Source organism: Geotrypetes seraphini, chromosome 1, assembly GCF_902459505.1.
Source record: "Geotrypetes seraphini chromosome 1, aGeoSer1.1, whole genome shotgun sequence".
NCBI lineage: Eukaryota > Metazoa > Chordata > Amphibia > Gymnophiona > Dermophiidae > Geotrypetes > Geotrypetes seraphini.
The window spans coordinates 488,627,508-488,648,361 of NC_047084.1; the positions used below are offsets into that span (position 1 = coordinate 488,627,508).

Consider the following 20,854-nt stretch of genomic DNA (forward strand, 5'->3'; position numbering starts at 1 on the left):
AGCTAGGATGCGACTCTCTACAATGCACTAACTATCATGATTGCAGATGGCATGGCTGCACTGACCACCACCAGTAAAAGGAGGCACTAAGGACAGCCATATTATTGGCAGTCCAGTAGTATGCTGTTGACACAAGTTCAATGACTGTGTTCCCATCCCCCTTCCTGATACCCTCTGGATGTTTGGTCCCCTAAATCCCCTTCCTCTGATCTGATTCCCCCACCCCCAAAGTTTTAAGTTCGTCCAACCCCTGGACTCCCTTTTCCCAATCTGATTCCCCAGTCAATCACAAACCCCACTCTCTGAATGCATAAACTCGCCCTCATAGCATGACCCTCCCTTCAGCTCCCTGAAACATTGAAATTTAAGTAAATAAATATTTAATAAATAAAATACTGCAACACTTAAACAATAAGATTCAGGCTAATCACATTCTACACAGACCAAGAGGAACATCCAAAAAAAAAAATCCTGCTCATAAAATCCAAAAAATTCTATCTAACGTATTTCCGTCTAGATTTCCTGTTTCATTATGGCCATGAGATAAATGTTTTTATACTGAAAGCATCCAAAATGAATAGCCATTTTCCAAAATGAAATGCCCAAGTTTTGGATGCCAAAAAATCAGGGACATGAACATCCATCTGGCATCATTTTCAAAAGTATAGCCACACAGATATCCCTACAGAGCAGAGGAGTAGCCTAGTGGTTAGTGCAGTGGACTATAAACCAAGGGACATAGGTTCAAACCCTGCTGTAATAATTCTCTTTTTTGTAAATGTGATCCCTCCAGAACCTGAAAAATACCTACTGTACTTGAATATACACCATTTCAGAAGCCTTCAGGCTTGCAGGTGATACAGTAGATATTTTTCTGTTTCTAGAAGGCTCAGAATTATAAACAAACAAAAAAAAAGAGCAGAAGTGGGACTTGAACCTGGGTCCTTTTATTATCCCAGGACAAAAAGGCAGCATATTCTCACATGTGGGTGACATCATCCATGGAGCCCCAATGCGGACAGTCTCGCAAGCAGACTTGCTTGTAGAACTTTAGAAAGTTCGTGACTGCCGCACCGCGCATGCGTGAATACTTTCCTGCCCAACCTAGGGCAAGTCTCCTCAGCGTCACCTCAGTTTTCCAAGGAGCCAAGAAGTCCTCTATTCGATGCTATGCACTAGACTTAGTCTTTTGTACCTTCTCTCACCATGGCTTGTGTATTGTTTTTCTTACAGGGTCGCTGTGTTTTTCTTTTTTGCGTCTTTTATTTTTAAAAAAAAAGATTTAAATTTAACTTTTTCTTTCGTGTCACGGTGGGGCCTTTCCCATGGCCTCAGCCTGTGGGCTTCGATTTGGCCACAGCTATTTTCCCTTCTATGTCCAGACCGGTCACAGGCTTTAAGAATTGTAGCCGTTGCCAGCGCACGATATCCCTCACTGGCCCACATAGGTGGTATGTTCAGTGTTTAGGGCCTGACCTTCGTCCGGAGTCGTGTACTCGCTGTGCTACTCTTCAACCTCGAGCCATTAAACGTTGTTGAGTTCAGGTTGAGAAGATTTTCGGCGGTATGGATACTTCAACTTCGATCGCAACCTCAAATCTGGTCAAGTCTTCTATGGGGCTCCCGAGGCCTACCTCATCCTTGGCCTTAATTAAACCTTCCTTGTTTGGAAAGTCCTCGTCTTCGAGCAAATCCTCTCCTGAGGAGCAGCTCTCCTCACTGTCTCCCTCAGGTAAGGTAGTTCAACAGCCTCCTTTGGACATGCCACCCTTAGAACGGGTAGTCATGAAGCTGCCCAAGCACCATGTCTTCAAATTGAAGCGTCATTCTTCATGACCTTCCTCAGAGACTATAGCCGCTGCAAATGTACCAGATCCTCAAGTCTCGGTGCCCAGTTTGCAGGCTATGATTCAGGAATTTGGTAGCATGCTTGCCAAATACACTCCTGCCTCGACTCTGCTTCCTGCAGTTCAGCCTAAGCACTCAGGCCAATGCCTCGATCTGAAACTACTCACTCTGTACAAGGAGCCAAGTCCTTAAGAGTGCCTCGAGATGAACCTCCACACTCTATACAAGGAGTCAAGTCCTTAAGAGTGCCTTGATCTGAATCTACAGTTCATAGCCGAAAACACACAGGACAATCAAGCACCGACAATACAAAGCAGACAATCGCATGCAGGATATCAGCGCGCCAGACTTAAACTTAATTTTAAAGTGCTCCGAGGGGGGTTTGGGAAGGAAACCCCCGCAGTTAAGTTAGTACTGTTTGCGCTGTCATTGGGTATGGGTGTGGGGGGGAACCCCCTTTATAGAGGGAAGAGGCGTTTTTCCCTTTTTTTAGGGAAAAATGTCAATTTCCTCTGTAATGTAAGTTTAAGTCTGGCGCGCTGATGTCCTGCACGCGATTGTCTACTCTGTATTGTCTCGCGCGCTTTTGTCCTGTCACTGAATCATCATTTCACCCAGATTCCTTCAGATCTACCTCCAAGAGAGTATCCTTCAAATCCATCGCAGACCACCCTTCCTCTCCAGGAAGCCCAGGCTCTGCTCCATCTCTGTGCCATCGAGGAGGTTCCTTTGGAACAGCAGAGCAGGGGTTTTTACTCCTGTTACTTCCTAGTGCTGAAGAAGACGGGCGATCTATGACCAATCTTGGACCTCAGAGCACTCAATAAATTTCTTGTCAAAGAAAAATTTTGCATGTTGTGTCTAGCATCCCATGTATCCTCTTCTAGATCAGAATGATTGGTTATGTTCTCTAGATTTCAAAGAGGCTTACACTCATATTCCCATTCATCCAGCCTCTCACCAGTTCCTCAGATTTTGGGTGGGAAATCTTCATTTTCAATACAGAGTGCTTCCATTTGGCATCATCTCCCAGAGTGTTCACCAAGTGCCTCGTTGTGGTAGCAGCAGCTCTGCGTAACCATGGTCTCCAGGTGTTTCCGTACCTGGACGACTGGCTCATCAAAGATTCAACATCTCAGGGGGTTATTGTATCGACCCAATGGACTTCTTGGTTCCTACAAACTTTGGGCTTCGAAATCAACTTTCCCAAATCCCAGCTACAACCCTCTGAGACTTTGCAGTTCATTGGAGCTGTACTGGATACTGTGAAACTCAGAGCATTCCTTCCTCAACAGCGTCAAGATGCTCTCATTCAACTTTGCCAGAAAGTGTCTTCCCTATCTTCAAAATCAGCCAGACACATGATGGTTCTCCTTGGTCACATGGCCTCTACAGTTCACATGACTCCTTTTGCCAGACTCCATCTCAGAATTCCTCATCTCAGTGGCATCTCAGTGGGCTCAGGCTTTCAACCCACTCTCTCAACACATTGCAGTGACTTCTTCGTTGAGACAGTCTCTCCACTGGTGGATGCTCTCTTCCAATCTCTCCAGAGGTTTACTGTTTCAAACGCCCCCTCATCAGAAGGTCCTCATGACAGATTCCTCAACCTAAGCTTGGAGGGCACATCTCAATGGTCTCCATACTCAAGGCCATTTGCCCAGCACGGATCGTTGTTGTCACATCAATCTGCTGGAACTCAGAGCGTTTCAACATCTTCTCCGTGATCAAGTCGTCCTCATTCGATCATACAATTAAGTTGTCATGTACTACATTAACAAGCAGGGAGGTACAGGATCTCTCCCTCTTTGTCAGGAAGCTCAAAAGGTGTGGAACTGAGCAATCAATCGCAACACCTTTCTGAAAGCAGTCTACATTCAAGGGGAGAAAAACTATTTGGCAGACAAATTGAGTCGTCTTCTCCAATCTCACGAATGGACACTCAATTCCTTGATTCTACATCACATTTTTCTCAGTGGGAAACCCCTCAGATAGACCTCTTTGCATCTCCTCACAACAACAAACTGCCTCTGTTTTGCTCCAGGATTTACTCTCCTCACCGCCTCGAGGCAGATGCTTTTCTTCTGGAATGAATAAATCAGTTCCTCTATGCGTTCCTTCCATTCCCTCTCATTCTCAAGACTCTTGTCAAACTCAAACAAGACCATGCCACCATGATTCTGATAGCTCCTCGATGGCCCAGGCAACCTTGGTTCTCCCTTCTAATTCAACTCAGCAGCAGGGAGCCATTTCTTCTACCAGTTTTTCCATCTCTGCTTACACAGAGTCAGGGGTCTCTGCTTCATCCCAACCTGCAGTCTCTACACCTAACAGCTTGGTACCTCTCAACCAAACTTCCACTCTACAGTTTTCTCAATCTGTACAGGACATTCTAGAAGCTTCTAGGAAGCCTACTACTCGGCAATGTTACAACCAGAAATGGACTAAATTTTCTGCTTGGTGCACCATTCATCACAAAGAGCCTCACTTTACCTCCTTGTCTTCAATTTTGGATTACCTGTTGCATTTGTCTCAATCTGGATTCAAATCCATATCCATTCGAGTCCATCTTAGAGCAATTGCTGCTTTTCATCAGCCTAGTGAAGGGAAACCCCTCTCTGCTCATCCTGTGGTTTCCAGATTTATGAAAGGAGTTTTCAGTGTCAAACCACCTCTCAAACCGCCTCCAGTGGTTTGGGATCTCAATGTTATTCTTGCTCAATTGATGAAGCCTCCTTTTGAACCAAATGGCTTTGGCTCATCTCAAATATTTCACTTGGAAAGTGGTTTTTCTTATTGCTCTCACAGAGTCAGTAAGCTACAAGCTTTAGTAGCAGACCAACCTTTCACAGTATTCCATCATGACAAAGTGGTCCTCGGTACTCATCCTAAATTCTTACCTAAAGTGGTTTCAGAATTTCATCTCAATCAACCCATTGTACTTCCAGTGTTTTTTCCAAAGCCTCATTCTCATCCTGGAGAAGCAGCTCTTCATACTCTGGACTGTAAGCGTTCTTTGGCTTTCTACTTGTAAAGAACTAAGCCACACAGATCTGCCACACAGATCTGCTCCTTAACTTTTTGTCTTCTTCGATCCAAACAAGTTGGGACATCCGATTTCCAAGCACACCATCTCCAACTGGTTAGCTGCTTGCATTTCTTTCTGCTATGCTCAGGCTGGACTGCATCTACAGAGTCGAGTCACAGCCCAAAAAGTCAGAGCCATGGCGGCATCAGTAGCTTTCCTTAGATCTACTCCTATTGAGGAAATCTGCAAAGCTGCCGCTTGGTCCTTGGTTCATACCTTCACCTCTCATTGTCTGGATTCCTTTTCCAGGCGGGATGGCCATTTTGGCTAGACAGTTTTACAAAATTTATTCTCCTAAATTGCCAATACTCCCACCATCCCATTATGGTTAGCTTGGAGGTCACCCACATGTGAGAATATGCTGCCTGCTTGTCCTGGGATAAAGCACAGTTACTTACCATAACAAGTGTTATCCAGGGACAACAGGCAGATATTCTCACAATCCACCTACCTCCTCTGGTTGGCTTCTCAGCTAGCTATCTGAACTAAGGAGACGCTGAGGAGACGCACCCTAGGTTGGGCGGGAAGGCACTCGCGCTGCGGCAGTCGCGAACTTTCTAAAGTTCTACAAGCAAGTCTGCGAGGCTGTCCGCATCGGGGCTCCGTGGATAACGTCACCCACATGTGAGAATATCTTCCTGCTGTCCCTGGATAACACCTGTTCTGGTAAGTAACTGTGCTTTCAAGGGCCACTGTAGTAGCCACTAGGTGGCTCCTCTGAGCTGTTTGCTGCCTTATTTAGAAAGGCTATAATACCTGTAGCTGACATAGACACTGTTTTTTCTTTCCAATATCACTCTCAGGATAGAGGGAGGGTGACAGCAATCACTGGGGGTTTCATGAAGGGTCATGCCTTAATCCCTCCGGTGGTCAGCTACTCAATTAGAACACATTTTTGTAATTTGGACATGACAAACAGGTCTAGAAGAAAACATCCTTCTTTTTTAGACATGGACATTTCTTCTCATTTGAAATTCCTCATTGGACATTCTGCTTTTGGGCCTTCTCTTGTCCCACCCAGAACACCCCCATAAAACATCCCCATGCTATTTGGATGAATTGCATTGTGAAACATCCAAATTCTGACTCTTCCATAATCAGGATTTGGCATTTTCTAGCAGATGAACATTTTTTATGTATTTTAAGACGTCCATCTGCTTTGAAAATGTTCAGCTAAGCCTAATAGAAGGAACTTGCTATCTCTTAGGCACTGAAGGAAAAAGCCATGTATTTATTTACCTTCTTCTAAAAACATAGGTAGTTCTTTAGAGACCCTTTCACTGCTTCAGCCCAGAGAGTAAGTACGTAAGCAAAGATATATAGTAAGGGTACCATTTCAGTAGTGGTACTCATTCCTATTAGTATTCTATAACCTATGTGTGCAAAAATCACATACGAGGTTTGTAAATTTGTGTACAAGAAAATAGAAGGAGGGGGAAATGTCGATTATTGTCCATGGCTCAAAGTTTAATGCCATGGAATTTGCGGGGCTATTATAATCTGCTCAACTAGGTTAAAGGGAGTTGTTTGATAAGTGAATCTCTCAAGTATTTAGGGATAGAAACAAGTTATGGATCTCCATTTGTAACTTCCATGGGATTTATTTACTGATTGTTTTTCTTTTGTCTTCCCTCAGCGAGTGTGCCATTACCAGATGAAAGGAATGATACGTTGGAAATAGAAAATCAGCGTCGACTTATTAAAACCTTAGAGACAATTACAAACCGACTCAAAAGAACCCTTAAAAAAGAGCCCATGTATTCCTTCCAGTTTGCATCTGAACTGGTTGTCGCCGACAGTAACTCACTGGAAAGCGAAAAGGCTTTCCTCTTCTGCAGACCAGGTTCAGTGCTGAAAGATCGCATGTGTGGTAAGAGAAATATCTTGCAGCAACATAGCATTATTAATGTTACTTTTTATTATTTGTATATTGCTATTGTAGCATAACTGTTCCCAGGTTGCTGGCAGGGCACGACTGATATCACTAATAAGTCCCATGTGTTTCCTCAAATGGAGGGGGGCAGCATATCAATGTCCTCCATCTGTACTTCTTCAGGAGCTTCCTCAGCCTGCTCTCTCTCTGAGTGAAGTTCCCAGTCTTTAGCCTGCCTGTGTGTGCAGAGGCCAAGCCCAACTCTGTGTGGGGGAGGGCTGAAACTCAGCACTCCTGAGTAGAGAATGGCACAGGGACAAATTTGTCTCCGTCCCTGCAGGAACTCAATTTCCCCATCCCATCCCCGCAAGTTTTGTTAATGTCCCTGTCTCTGCCCCATTCCTGTAAACTCTGCCTTAACCACACAGGCCTCGAACACTTATGATTTTAAAGTGTTTGAGGTTTCTGCAGATGATGATGGAGCCTGCAGGAATGGGGCAGGGACAGGAAAAGAACTTGTGGGGATGGGGCGGGAAAATGAGTTTCCGCGGGGACGGGAAAAAATTTGTCCCCATGTCATTCTCTACTGCTGACCTCTTCCCCTGCTTAGCCAGCAATTTCATTATGCTAGGACTTAAAGGGGCCAGTCCCTGTTTTCTAGGTGGTTTCCTACATGTATTCAATTGCTGTTTACCAGAGGTTCTAGTCGTAGGTGGCACAGAATCCTGCCCAGTCCCTTGATCTACCTCTGACTCAGGGTAGGAGTCTCACTCCTGCACAGGAGCTTAATTGCTGCACTGATCAGCTCTGATAGTCTTTAGGTCCATGTTCTTAGGTATTTTAACTGGCGCAGGGTTAGTATTACTGCTGAACTTGTGACACTATACAGATCGTACATTGTATATTGTATATTGCTATACTTCTAATTATTTGTATATTGCTGTACAAATCCAGTAGAGCTTATGGTCTAGTCCAGTGGTAGGCAAACTCATTAGTCAAAAGGGCCAAAGATCAGCAGTACAACGATTAAGATTTCTTTTGAGAGCCAAATTTCTTTTCAAGAACCATGTTTTTAGGAGTTGATTTAATCTAGCTACTAACATTAAATAAAACCAGATATCATCATAATAATTTTATTTATTGACAAAAAAATCTTTTTCTACCTTTTGTCGTTTACCTTTTGTCGTTTCTGCTTTAATCATCTTGTCTTCACTCACTGCTTTCTAGCCAGCATCTGTCCTCTCTCTGTCTTCCATGCAGCATCAGCCCCTTCCATGTCTGCCCTCTCTCTGCCCCTGCCATCCACTGTCCACCCTCTCCCTGTTCCATATGGCATTTTCCTTTTTCTATGCTTCTTCCATAAAATGTCTATCTTGTGCCTCTTCTCTCCATTGTACATGATTCATTTTAGCTCTGCCACCTCTCCATTTTCCTCTGTCACCACCCCCTCCCCTATGCTCTGTCATCTCTCTCTTCTCCTTTCATTCCCACTCCATGGTCTGGCATCTGTCTCCTTCCATTCCCTGATTCCCTGGCATCTCTCTCTTTTTCCTTTCATCTCTCCCTTCCCATCCATGCTCTGACATCTCCTCCTTCCTTTTCCCTTGGTCTGGCATACCTTCCTCCTTCCCTCCATGTCTTGGCATATCTCCCTCTCTCTCTTCCCCCATGCCGTAGCATCTCTTCCTCCCTCCATGTCCTGGCATCTCTTCCCTTCATGCCCTGGCATCTCTTCCTCCCTCCCTCTCTTCCCTCCATACCCTGGCATCTCTTCCTCCCTCCCTCTCTTCCCTCCATGCCCTGGCATCTCTTCCTCCCTCCCTCTCTTCCCTCCATAACCTGGCATCTCTTCCTCCCTCCCTTCCCTCTAAGCCTTGGCATCTCCTTTCATTCCTTCCTTTCTTCCAGTTGGGTGCAGCAATTCTCTCCCCCTCTGCTCCCTTTCCTCCTTCTGTCACCCCGTCCCCGGTCAGCAGTGCAGCCCCTAAGCGGATGCGCCAAGGCCTGGCGTCATGAACTTCTTCAGGCAGCAGCAGCATTCACAATTTGCTGCTGTTGCTGGCTTCAGGCCTTTCTTCTCTGTTGGGTCCTGCCTTCATGGAAACAGGAAGTAGGCAGGACTCAGCAGAGAGGGAGGCCTGAAGCCAGCAACAGCAGTTAATTGTAAACGCTGTTGCTGCCTGAAGAAGTTAAAGATGCCAGGCCAGGGCAGATCACTTCTCTCCCTGTAGCCAGGGCCCCTCTGAAAAGGAACATTTAGCTCTCCTTTCCATGCAAACCCCGCCGACCTGCTGCGAGACGACCGACAGACCTCTCTCCAGCATTTGTCAGCAGCCACAGCACTCTAAAACAGGCTGCTTCACAGTTCGCAGCCTTCTGCTTGTGATTCCCTCTGCCGCGCATCTTTAACTTAAACAACTTGGGCCAATCAGATGCACCGGGAAGAAGCCTAAGGCTCTGATTGACCTGGACACCAGGATGAACGGGACCTCAAGCTGCCATCCTGCCGATGATGTCACGGGAATTTTGGGGCCATTGTAGATCTGAAAGGTGTCAACAGGGCACTCCAGGTTCTGTCTTTTCGCATGGAGTCTCTGAAGTCCGTGCTTCTCGCTGTTCAGCCTGGGGAGTTTCTGACTTCTCTCGACCTGACGGAGACCTTTCTTCATGTTCCGATTTGGGTTTCCCATCAGCGTTTCCTTCACTTTGCCATTTTGGGAAAGCACTATCAGGTATGTGCACTTCTTTTTGGTCTGGCTACGGCTCCACAGACATTCACCAAAATTATGGTGGTGGTGGTGGTGGTGGTGGTTGTGGCGGCCTTACACAAGGAACAAAATTATGGTGGTGGTGGTGGTGGTGGTGGTTGTGGCGGCCTTACACAAGGAGGGCATTCTGGTTCATCCATATCTGGATGACTGGTTGATTTGAGCAAAGTCTTTTCAGGAGAGTTCCCGGGTCACAGCTCGGATAGTGGAGTTTCTGCAGTTACTGGGGTAGATTCTCAACCTTTCCAAAAGCTGGTTGACTCCGTCTCAGCACTTGGAGTATCTTGGAGTTCTCTTTGACACCGATCTGGGGAGAGTCTTCCTTCTCGAGGCCTGGGTGCTAAAGTTGCAGTCGCAGATTCGCTCCCTGATGGATTGTTGTTGCCTTCGGGCCCAGGATTTTCTACAGGTTTTGGGGTCAATGGAGGCCTCCCTGGAAGTGGTCAGGTGGGCTCGGGCTCACATGCGCCCCCTTCAGTATGCTGTTCTTCGGTGGTGGTCTCCGCAGATTCACGATCTGGGCTCTCCAGTCCCTCTTTGGGGGTTGGATCGTCATAGCCTGCGCTGGTTGCTACAGTCTTCCAATCTGCTTCAGGGAGTGAGTCTGGATTAGCCCCAGTGGACAGTGTTTCTAACGGACACAGTCTCCTTGGTTGGGGAGCCCAATGTCTCGGTCAATCAGTGTTCTGGAGACCAGAGCCATTCGCTTGGCGTTAGTAGCTTTCCAGTCACTGCTGGAGGGCAAGTCGGTTCGGGTTCTCTCGGACAATACCATGGCGGTGGCTTATGTCAATAGTCAGGGGTGAACCAAGAGTCATCAGGTAGCATAGGAGGCAGCACTTTTCATGGATTGGGTGTAGGCTCATCTTCTGGACATCTCGGCTTCCCATATAGTGGGATTGGACAATGTCTAGGCGGATTTCCCCAGTCGTCATGCGCTGGATCCTGGCAAGTGGTGCCTCGGGCTAGAAGCCTCCAAGTTGATTGTTCAGTCATAGGGTCGGCCATTCATGGACCTCATGGCTACAAGTGTCAACACCAAAGCGCTGAGGTTCTTCAGTTAGCGCGGGGATTACCAGGCCAAGGGGCTGGATGCTCTGGTGCAGTTTTGGCCAGTGGATGGCCTGCTGTATGTCTTTCCTCTGTGGCCACTGGTGGGCAGAGTTCTTCTTTGCATTGCTCGGCACACAGGCTGCGTGATTCTGATGGCTCTGGACTGGACCAGTTGCCCGTGGTACACAGATCTAGTTAGTCTTCTCGTGGCAGATTTTCTTCCTCTTCCCCTCTTGCCCGACTTTCAGACTCAGGGTCCCATTCCCATGTTCTATCCAAGAAGTAGAGAGGGCGGCCAGACAAATTTAGACCTAAAATTAGTATAGTCCATATAACTTATGCATGTGCATTACAAGGCCACACAGATTCTGCCCAAACTATGCCCTTAGGAGCATCTGATCATTCAAAGGTATACATGGTCTTTTCAACATACTTAGCTTTCTGTTCATAAATCCTATGCAATTTTATAAATGCTATTTTCTACTCATATAATAATGCCTTACACCTGGAAAATGGATTTAAAGATAAGTGATGCACTTTTAAATCTATGCTTAAATTATAAAGAAGTTTTATAAATCATAAATAAGTTATTAAATAATAATAATAAAAACAAAAAATATAAACATGAATACTTTCCAATAGTGGGGAATGATGAAGAATCCCAACACCACTGACTCTGTTTGAGTAAGTGGAATCAGAATTCCCATTGGATTGTATAGTCTGTACTGAGTGGAATTTGTGATCGGTACTTCATAAAATTACTGCCATTTCACTTATTCTGTATTGTGGTTTAACTTTTACATTACCAATGGTGGGAATTCTGGTAAAATACAGGCCTGTTTTTCAGGGTATCTGCAGTGACTATTCATTGAATATATGGGGTAATTTTATAAAGGTTGCTCAAATTTGGGTGCTAACATGCAGGTTGCTGAGCGCAAATTCTAAAATAGTATCTGAGTACTCAGATTTCATTATAGAATAGAGCAGGGGTGCCCAATACGTCGATCGCGATCGACCCGTAGCTCAGGAAGGCAACATGAGTCGATCGCAGAGCCCATCCCGGGCTCCGTGATAGACTCGTGTTGCCATCCCAATCTACCGGGCCTATCAGTCTTCCTCTCCCTGACGTCAAAGACGCCGACGCCGGGCATCCACTTTAGGCTGTTTTTTTGTCATTTCGGGGGGGGGGGGGCGTGGCAGCAGCAGCAGCCTGAAAAAGAAATCATCCTGGCCCGGGTCGGTATCATGCTCCGGAACTTCTACCTCTTCCAGCAGCCTTCCTATCTGGCCCTCTCCCTTCTACCTGCTTCCGGCCACACCCCCTGCTCCGCGGCTCTCTTCGGCAACTCAGCAGCAGCGATTGACACAAGCTTCTGACGTCGGGGCCTACCCTCTGCAAGTCCCGCTTGTTTCAACTTCCTTTTTCCACAAAGGCGGGACTCGTAGAGGGAAGGCCTCAATGTCGGCAGCATGTCTTGATCACCGCTGCTGACGAGTTGCTGAAGAGAGCCGTGGAGCAGGGGGTGTTGCCGGGTGCAGGTAGAAGGGAGAGGGCCAGATGCAGGACTCGTGGGTGAGGGAGCAGAAGAGAGAGAGAAAGAGAGGGGAGGGAAACATAGGAAATATTTCATACTGGGCTGGGCCGGAGTGGAGGGAGGGTAGAAATATTCTGGTTACAGGGTGCATTAACAAAGGAAAAGGGGGGAAAGCTGAAAATGGAGATAGTGACACAAAGAAGAGAAAGGGTAAGCAGGACCTACTGAATAAGGATAGAGATACCGAGGGGACATGAAGAGGAGGTGAAATAGAGACATAGAAGTAATGCTGAAAAAGTGTGTGGGGGGGAGATAAAGACATTGAAAGGGCAAATGGTGAACATGGGGTAAAGACAAGGACAAAGACAAATGAAGATTCTGAAAAAGTGGTGAGATAGGGATATAGGTGTGATGAAAACAAAGAAGGGTGATGCTGGAAAATAGGTGGAATGGTAATTCTGACAGACACAGAAGGGAAATGCTGGATCAAGGAGAGATGGGGCTCAGGCTGGATAGAATGGGGAGAAATGCCTTGTTGGCCCGGAACTTCCTCTCCTACGTCAGAATTGACGTCAGGGAGCGGAATGCTGGTCAGCGCGACGCTTCTGCAGGGAAAGCTTGGGACGGCAGTGGCTTGGGGGCTGTTCCCCGATGGCGGTGACAGTAAACCGAGTGGCTTGGGGGAGGGCACGGAGAAAGAAAGAAAGGGGGCAGACAGGGAGACAGAAAGAAGGGGGAACAGGGAGACAGAAAGAAAAAGTTGGGGAAGAGAATGAGGTCTGGAGGAGAGGAAACATACAGGAGGCTGAAAGAAAGGAAGAAAGATTGGATGCACAGTCAGAAGAAGAAAATGCAACCAGAGACTCATGAAATCACCAAACAACAAAGGTAGGAAAAATGATTTTATTTTCAATTTAGTGATCAAAATGTGTCTGTTTTGAGAATTTATATCTGCTGTCTATATTTTGCACTATGGCTCCCTTTTACTAAACCGCAATAACGTTTTTTAGCGCAGGGAGCCTATGAGCATTGAGAGCAGTGCGAGGCATTCAGCGAAACTCCCTGTAAAAAGGGAGGCGGTATATTTGTCTATTTTTGTATTTTGTTACTGAGGTGACATTGCATAGAGTCATCTGCCGTGACCTCTTTGAAAAAACCCGGAATATGAATAATTAACATTTTCTCTGCCTTTCAGTGTGCTTTGTGTTTTTTAAAAAATTTTATTGTTGGTAGATCATTTTGACTTAGTCATTATAAAAGTAGCTCGCAAGCCCATAAAGTGTGGGCACCCCTGGAATAGAGCATGTTGACATTTAGACATAATCACTTATGTCATGTAAAATTCAAATTTTCAAGTTTCAAGTTTATTGAGGCTTGATAAACTGCTTTAATTACCAAAGCGGTTTACATTATACAAAATTTAAAATTTAAGTAAAAACAGGGAAATGAAAATACAAACTACAAGATACTACTGACGAGACGTGCCATTAAAGGATTACATTACTTAAAAATAAAAAGAAAGGGGAATGACAAGAACGAAAGGGAAAAATGCAGGCATAAATTTCAGTGCTTAAATATTGCACTTCAGTGTTTAATTTATAATATTCTATAAATTACATGCCATGTGTACTCCTTCTAGTTGCCATGCTAAGCATGCAGAATACCACACACAATTGTTCGTATTCTATAATAGCTTGCAAATTAGTCGCTAAAGAGCCAATATTGAGACTGCAGGAGTTAGCCAGACTGACTCCAGTGGTCGGCAGCAAACCCAGAAATTCAGTACTGGCCATATTTGGTGACTGGCATTAAATTTCCAGTCTAATTTTAGCTGCTAAAAATATAGCCGGCTAAGCCAATATTCATTGGCTGGCCGGCTAAGTTATAGCGCTAAAAAGAGGCCTGTTATTTATGCTACTCAACAGCTGGTCAGCCAATGAATATCAGTACTAACCAGCTATGTTGCATTACATAAGCAGTGACCAGGCTATCTACTAAGATTAGCACTTAGTCAGCTAAGTGCTATTTATCTGGCTAGAAGTCATTCTTGGCTGGTTAAACAGCACTGAATATTAGGCAGTAAGATTATAAAATTAGTATGTATACCTGATCTAAGAATCTGGTACATATTCATGAATTTGGTTACCCTGAAACCATATGAATTTGTGACTTTTACAGACCCCCTAGATCAGGGGTCTCAAAGTCCCTTCTTGGGGGCCGCAATCCAGTCGGGTTTTCAGGATTTCCCCAATGAATATGCATGAGATCTATGTGCATGCACTGCTTTCAATGCATATTCACTGGGGAAATCCTTAAAACCCGACTGGATTGCGGCCCCCAAGGAGGAACTTTGAGATCCCTGCCCTAGATCTAGTCTTAACCGTTCTGAATTCTATGGTCCAGCCACTAGCAGTCCATAGCTTGTTTTCCCCTTGAAGGTGATATAGGAATCAGCAGGGGGGCTACCACATCATGGCAAATCAACTGTAATACAGTAAAGTAGATTTAGTCACAACACACAGATTTTTTTTCCAAAACCAGGCTAGCATAAAACTGCAACAGACCTGGAAATGCTGTAGCCATATGCAATGTACTTTTACCTATATAATCTTTAAAAAAAAAAAGTCAACATGTTCTTCATTCCTGTTTCATCTATATATAGTATTATGTTCATTTGAATAATATTAATATAGTAACATAGTAAAACAACAGCAGATAAAGACTAGTATGGTTCATCCAGTCATCCAGTCTTTCCTTTGTTCTTAGGGTTGTATCTGCTGTCCCTCCTCCATGCCCTCTTTTTTTTGTGAATGTGAATGAGTTATGTTATATTTTACTCCATCTCTTTCCATGTAGGGATCATCTGTGTATATCCCACTCCATCACCATTTTCATTTGTCTTGAACTCATGTTGTGTGGGATAAATTCCTTTTTATATTAAAATAAGTTATTTTATTGTTATTTACAACTATTCTTTTTTGTGCTATTGCAGTAAACTGTCCCCTGGGTACCTATTATTCCTTGGAGCATCTCACCTGTGAGAGTTGCTGGATTGGATCATATCAGGATGAGGAGGGACAGGTGGAGTGCAAGAGCTGCCCTGCTGGGGCCTACACTGAGTACCTACATTCGAGAAGCTTCTCTGAATGTAAAGGTGAGAGAGAGCTCCAGCAGGAATACAGTCTCCATGCCTCAGAAAGACTAAGGTTAATTTGCAGTATTGTTTACAAAATAGGATAAGAAATTAAAAATCATTGTGCATAATACTCTTTATGAGTTAAAATAGTTATAACGACAAAAAACAGGGAGGAATGGAGGGAAGTATAGTCCAAAAATTAAAAAAATATCACTCCAAAACAAAAGCACCACACAAGCCAAGAAAGCTAGCTTATTACTTAAGCGAAAGTAAAGCCTCAGACAAACGGAGAGGTGTACCCACACTCTTACACCAAAGCATTTTAGGCAAAAACCTTTTGCACAAGTTTAAAGTTAGCAGGTGGGAGCAAAAAGTAGCCAATGGTTAAAAACTACTGAACACAAACAGGCCAGGCCGATCGTTTCGTGGCCAGTAACCACTGCTTCAGGGCCTTAGCGCCAAATCCAGGCTATCAGTACGTAGATCCTAATTGCTGCTTTCAATCAGCAGCAATTAGGATCGGTGTCAGGTCAAAAGCGCACCGGGAGAAAGGCGCACGCAGACAACTGAGCGCAACGCAAAGCCGCACGCCGAAGAAAATGACTGTTTTAAAGGGCTCCAACAGGGGGTGTGGGGGGAACCCCCCCCCCACTTTACTTTATACAGATCGTGCCGCGTTGTGTGGGCGTTGTAGGGGGTTTGGGGGGTTGTAACCTCCCACATTTTACTGAAAACTTTACTTTTTCCCTAAAAAACAAGGAAACAATTAAGTTTCCAGTATAATGAGGGGGGTTACAACCCCCCAAACCCCCCACAACGCCGCCGCGATCTGTATTAAGTAAAGTGGGGGAGTTCCCCCAACAAAACCCCCCGTCGGAGCCCCTAAAAACACTCTTTCTTTGGCGCACGCTTCCGTCTTGCGCTCAGTTGTCGGCGCGTGCCTTTGTCTTCGGCGGTTTTGTCTATGAACCATTAGGATCTGCTTAGAATATTAAGCGATCATGCTACTTAATCCAGCATAGAAAATAGAAACTATCCCCTATCACAGAGAGAATATTTTCTTTTTGTGCCAAATAAGGCCACATACCCACAGCGAACTAAGGCACCAATATGATCTTCAAAAGATAGTTGGAAATCAGTCAAAACACCTAGATATTTAAAGGTATCAACTTGTATCACCCCAAAGAGTCACTAACAGGCATGAGCAATCTTTCTTTCCCGTTATCCAAACAAACCTAAATGTTCCCTGTGTTCAGTTCCAAACATTCACACAATCGTGTATCCACGATAAATCATCAGCCACTTTTGAAACAAGAAGCAGCTCATCTTCATAAACTTAAGGACTGATACTATAAGATTGTAAACCGTTCTGGGCTCCCTTGGGAGAGCAGTATATAAAACTGAATGTAAATAAATAAATAAAGGACTCAATAATAAAATAAGTAAAAGAGCTTGGGATACTCCACTTCTGAGGTTCTGAAATCTCCTGGCTCTCTAACACCAAAAAAGTATGTTCAGATAAGAAATTAGCAACCAAAAATATACTATGCTTTGAATCCCTATAGCTTTTAGCCGATTGAAGGAGAAGCTCATGATTCAAATCAAATATAGAGGCCAAATTAAGTGATATCACCAAAGCTAAATCTCCCTTATCCCAAAGGTTCCACCAAAGTAGTCTTGGTACATAACCATAGTACCAATTGGCCCACCACTATTTTTTCATTGAATGTTATTTACTGTATTTTCACGCATATAACGCGCGCGCTATACACAATTTTACATAACCATGCATGTTATATGCGTGAGCGCGTTATACAATGCGTTTTTTACATTGCTGGTTCCCCCCCCCCGATGTCCGATTCATCCCCCAGCCCCCCCCCGCACCATTTGCAGTGGAGAAGCAGCCTACCATGGGTTCGCGATGCCAGTGAGCCCTGCGCTGCTTCCTCTGCCGCGGTCCCACCCCTTCTCCACCGCAAATGGTGCGGGGGGCTGGGGGATAAATCAGAAGTTGGGAGTGTGAGTGCGAGCGGTCCTTCAGGGTGGGGGGGCCAACGGTCCTTCGGGGTGGGGCATCAGGCTTTCAGAGTGGGGAGGGCCTTCAAGGGGGGGAAACAGGACTTCAAGGGCAGGGCGGCGAGAGGAGAGTCGGGGCAGCAAAGCAGGAGGAGGTTTTAACTCAATGAGCAGCATGCGCAGTATACGGCAATTTATTTACATAAATGTTGTTTTCCCGCGCGCTATATCCGTGTGCACATTTTACACGGGTACGCATTATATGCGTGAAAAAACGGTAATCATTTCCTTCTGAAAGCTGTATAAAGTCTTTCATTCTGTTTTATTTCTTTGGCAGACATCCCTATGAAATAAGGACTAGTGAAAAAGCTCCCATTGACTAGTGCTTTAATCTTTTTTCCTGCCTACACCAATGCTTTTTTGTTACTCTTTCTGCTAACCAATGTTCCTGTGTCTAGGTTATTCAATAAAGCTGGCTATAGTACTTAATTTTGTTTGCCTTTTAGCCCAGTGCAAGCCGGGAACTTACTCCTCTAACGGCCTGGAAACCTGTGAGTCATGTGCATTTACTACATATCAGCCGGCTTTTGGTGCCAAGAACTGCATTGCCTGCCCAAAAAGCATGACAACTGTGAGAAGAGGAGCTGTGAACTTAACCGAATGTGGAGGTTTGTTGAGATTAAAAAGAGTGAGACTCTTCACAGAGGAAACTATTAAAGTTATATGACATTACCTGTAAAACAGCACAAAGCCATATGCTAAGCTAAGCACCTATCTATTTAATGTGAAATGCACCAAAGTTTATACAGATAAATTATTCATATAACTTGTTCTTATTATTTCTGCAATCAGTCTTAAAGCAGCAACTAAACGTTTGGCACAGACCTTGGAATACACTAGCGTCTCCAGCTAAACTGAAAACTTTAGGCTGTGCGGTGACTTATATGGTCAAAACATATCTACCTAGAGGGATAGAATTAATTGAGATTGACTCCCTTTACAGAGTGCAAGGATGCTTTTGAATATTGCCCTCAGAGGGTTTTTTTCCCCATTTTCTTTTCCTCACTCCAGTATTTTCCTCTTATTTCTTTATGCTTCCAACCCAGTCAGACCAGGTTCAGGGATCCAGCACTTGGAGCCTTCAATAACAATTATCCATAGTATTTTAACCCTATTTATATTCTGTTTGTTATCTTTAGCTACCGGTGCATATGACTTAATTCTCTTCAGATTTTTGCTGTTTTAAGAGGTCTTTTTTTTTTTTTCAATTGCAGTGCCTTGCCCAAATGGTGAATTCTCTCGCTCAGGTTTAATGCCTTGTTACCCATGTCCCAGAGACTACTACCAGCCAGACCGTGGGAAATCCTATTGCTTGTCTTGTCCATTTTATGGGACAACTACCATTGTTGGGGCCAGGTCTATTACAGACTGTTCAAGTAAGATTGCCCAGTTGAATTGCCTTATGAAAAACTTCTTGTTTTAGTTGGGTCAGTATTCAGCCAGTGGCAGTGAGTATTTTTTTTAAAAGCTGACTGCTGCCAGCTAATTTAGTGCTTGGCCATATCCAGGCACTGGTATTGAATATCTGGGTTAGCAGCAATATGTGCAGGTATGTTTGATATTCAGTGCCATACCTGCTTAGCTAACTGATCAAAGATAGAAGTGCTATTTAACTCCATGCTTTATCCTGCCCCCATCCCCAGACTGCCTTGGACCTGCCTGGATAGTACTGTGCTGGTTAAAAGGGTTATTCAACAGTACTGTTCAGTTACCGTGTATACACGAATAAAACTAGGATTTTTGAGCCTCCCCCCCAAAAAAATATTTTAAGTGACAGTGCACTTGGCAGTGTCCATACCGATTTCTGTTGATGACGTTGTCCCACATGTGAGAATATATGTCTGCTGTCCTTAGAGAAAACCTGCTTACAGGTAAGTAACTTTGCTATTAATGTCAATTATGAGATATTGATGCCAATTAAGTTTATTATTCAATTAAGTTGTGTGCAGGCATCGACGGTGTGTACTGATGTACACGTACAAATTTAGGTGCTATTTATAGAATTTCCTCCTGAGTGTATATGTACGAGGGGCGTTCAATAATTTATCTACCTCAGTAGGAAAGAAAAGAGTTTTCAAAAAAAAAAAAAAAAAAATTATTTTTCAACAGCTCCATACACTTCGTCCACTTTTCCTGCAATGACTTTAACCCCTTTGAAAAGAATTCTTCTGTTTGACGGTCAAACCAGGATGTCACAGCATTCTTGATGTCTTCACCACTTGAAAACCGCTCTCCATGAAGAGATTTCTTCAAAACTCGGAACAGGAAATAATCCGAGGGACACAGGTCAGGACTGTAAGGTGAATGGTTCAGCTGCTGAAATCCACATTCTCAGACGGCAGCCTGTGATTGTCATGACATGTGCACCAGCACATTGTTGTGAAGAAGCAGCACGACTGCTATGAGTTTTCCTCGTTTTTTCTCCTTGATTGACTCCTGCAAAGCGATCATTTGTGTTGGTATAACTTTCCCCAGTTATAGTTATAGAACTCCAGAAGCAAAAGTTCTTCATCATCCCCAGAAGATAGTTGTCATGACTTTGCCTGCCGATTTTTCTGTCTTGAACTTTTTTTGGGGTGGGGGATGACTTGTACTTCCACTGCATTGATTCCATTTTGGACTCAGGATCTCTGTGATAGACCCAAGTCTCATCTCCAGTCACCAAACAATGAAAAAAATTCACTTGGTCTTCACGGAGCATCTCCAAGTTCTCCTGATAGCACTGGGGGTCTCATGGCCTCCTGAGGTGGCGTCAGCATTCTTGGAATCTATTTTGCACTAACCTTGGACATGCCAAACTTTTCATGAATTATTTTCCAAACTGTACCAGCCGAGATGCCCATTTCTTCAGCTATTCGGGAAACCTTAATTCGTCTGTCTGACAAAATTAAATCCCTAACTTTCTTACACATTTCTGTGGAAGTTGCTGCCACAGGCCGTCCAGTGTGAGGGTCATCTTCAATGGACTCTGTATCCCACTTAAACTGCTTGCTCCAGAATTTTATTTTGTAGGATGATGGGGCAGACTCACCATAAACTGAAGTCATGAGTTCATGGATCTCCTTTGGCTTTTTCCCTTCTTTTGTGAGAAGTTTTAGCACTGAATGTTGCTCCGAATCTAACAGTTTCTTACTTGATGTGGACGAGGACTCTCCTGACATCCTGTCTCTTGGAATGTTAGACTAAGCCATAACTGTGCATGAGTAAACTTGAGACATGTTACAAAATGCAGAAACTTGTTTCAACATGCTTGCTACTTTCTTTCATACTCAGGTAGATAAATTATTGAATACCCCTCATAGAATGCTGAAATAAAACATGAGTATGTGCTCAAAAGATCATAAAGAAAATACAGATCTTTGAAATACAATGATATAGATGAATTGCAAAGACTTGGCAAATAGTGGCCTAGTGCAGATTTTTCCAAATTTCTCCTAGAAAAAAAAAACACGCACACTTTTAGGTACTACTGTTTTG

The 20,854-nt window shown here is 44.3% G+C and overlaps 1 protein-coding gene across 2 annotated transcripts in view; it reads left to right on the top strand.

The window, feature by feature from the left end:
* The window catches only part of SVEP1 (sushi, von Willebrand factor type A, EGF and pentraxin domain containing 1), a 430,677-nt gene that overhangs the window by 163,649 nt on the left and 246,174 nt on the right, over nucleotides 1-20,854 (top strand). For both annotated transcript variants that reach the window (XM_033926500.1, XM_033926511.1), the window contains exons 16-19: nucleotides 6,573-6,806; nucleotides 15,158-15,319; nucleotides 17,824-17,985; nucleotides 18,592-18,753. In XM_033926500.1, coding sequence (XP_033782391.1) covers nucleotides 6,573-6,806; nucleotides 15,158-15,319; nucleotides 17,824-17,985; nucleotides 18,592-18,753 — 720 coding nt within the window. The remainder of the gene's footprint in view (nucleotides 1-6,572; nucleotides 6,807-15,157; nucleotides 15,320-17,823; nucleotides 17,986-18,591; nucleotides 18,754-20,854) is intronic.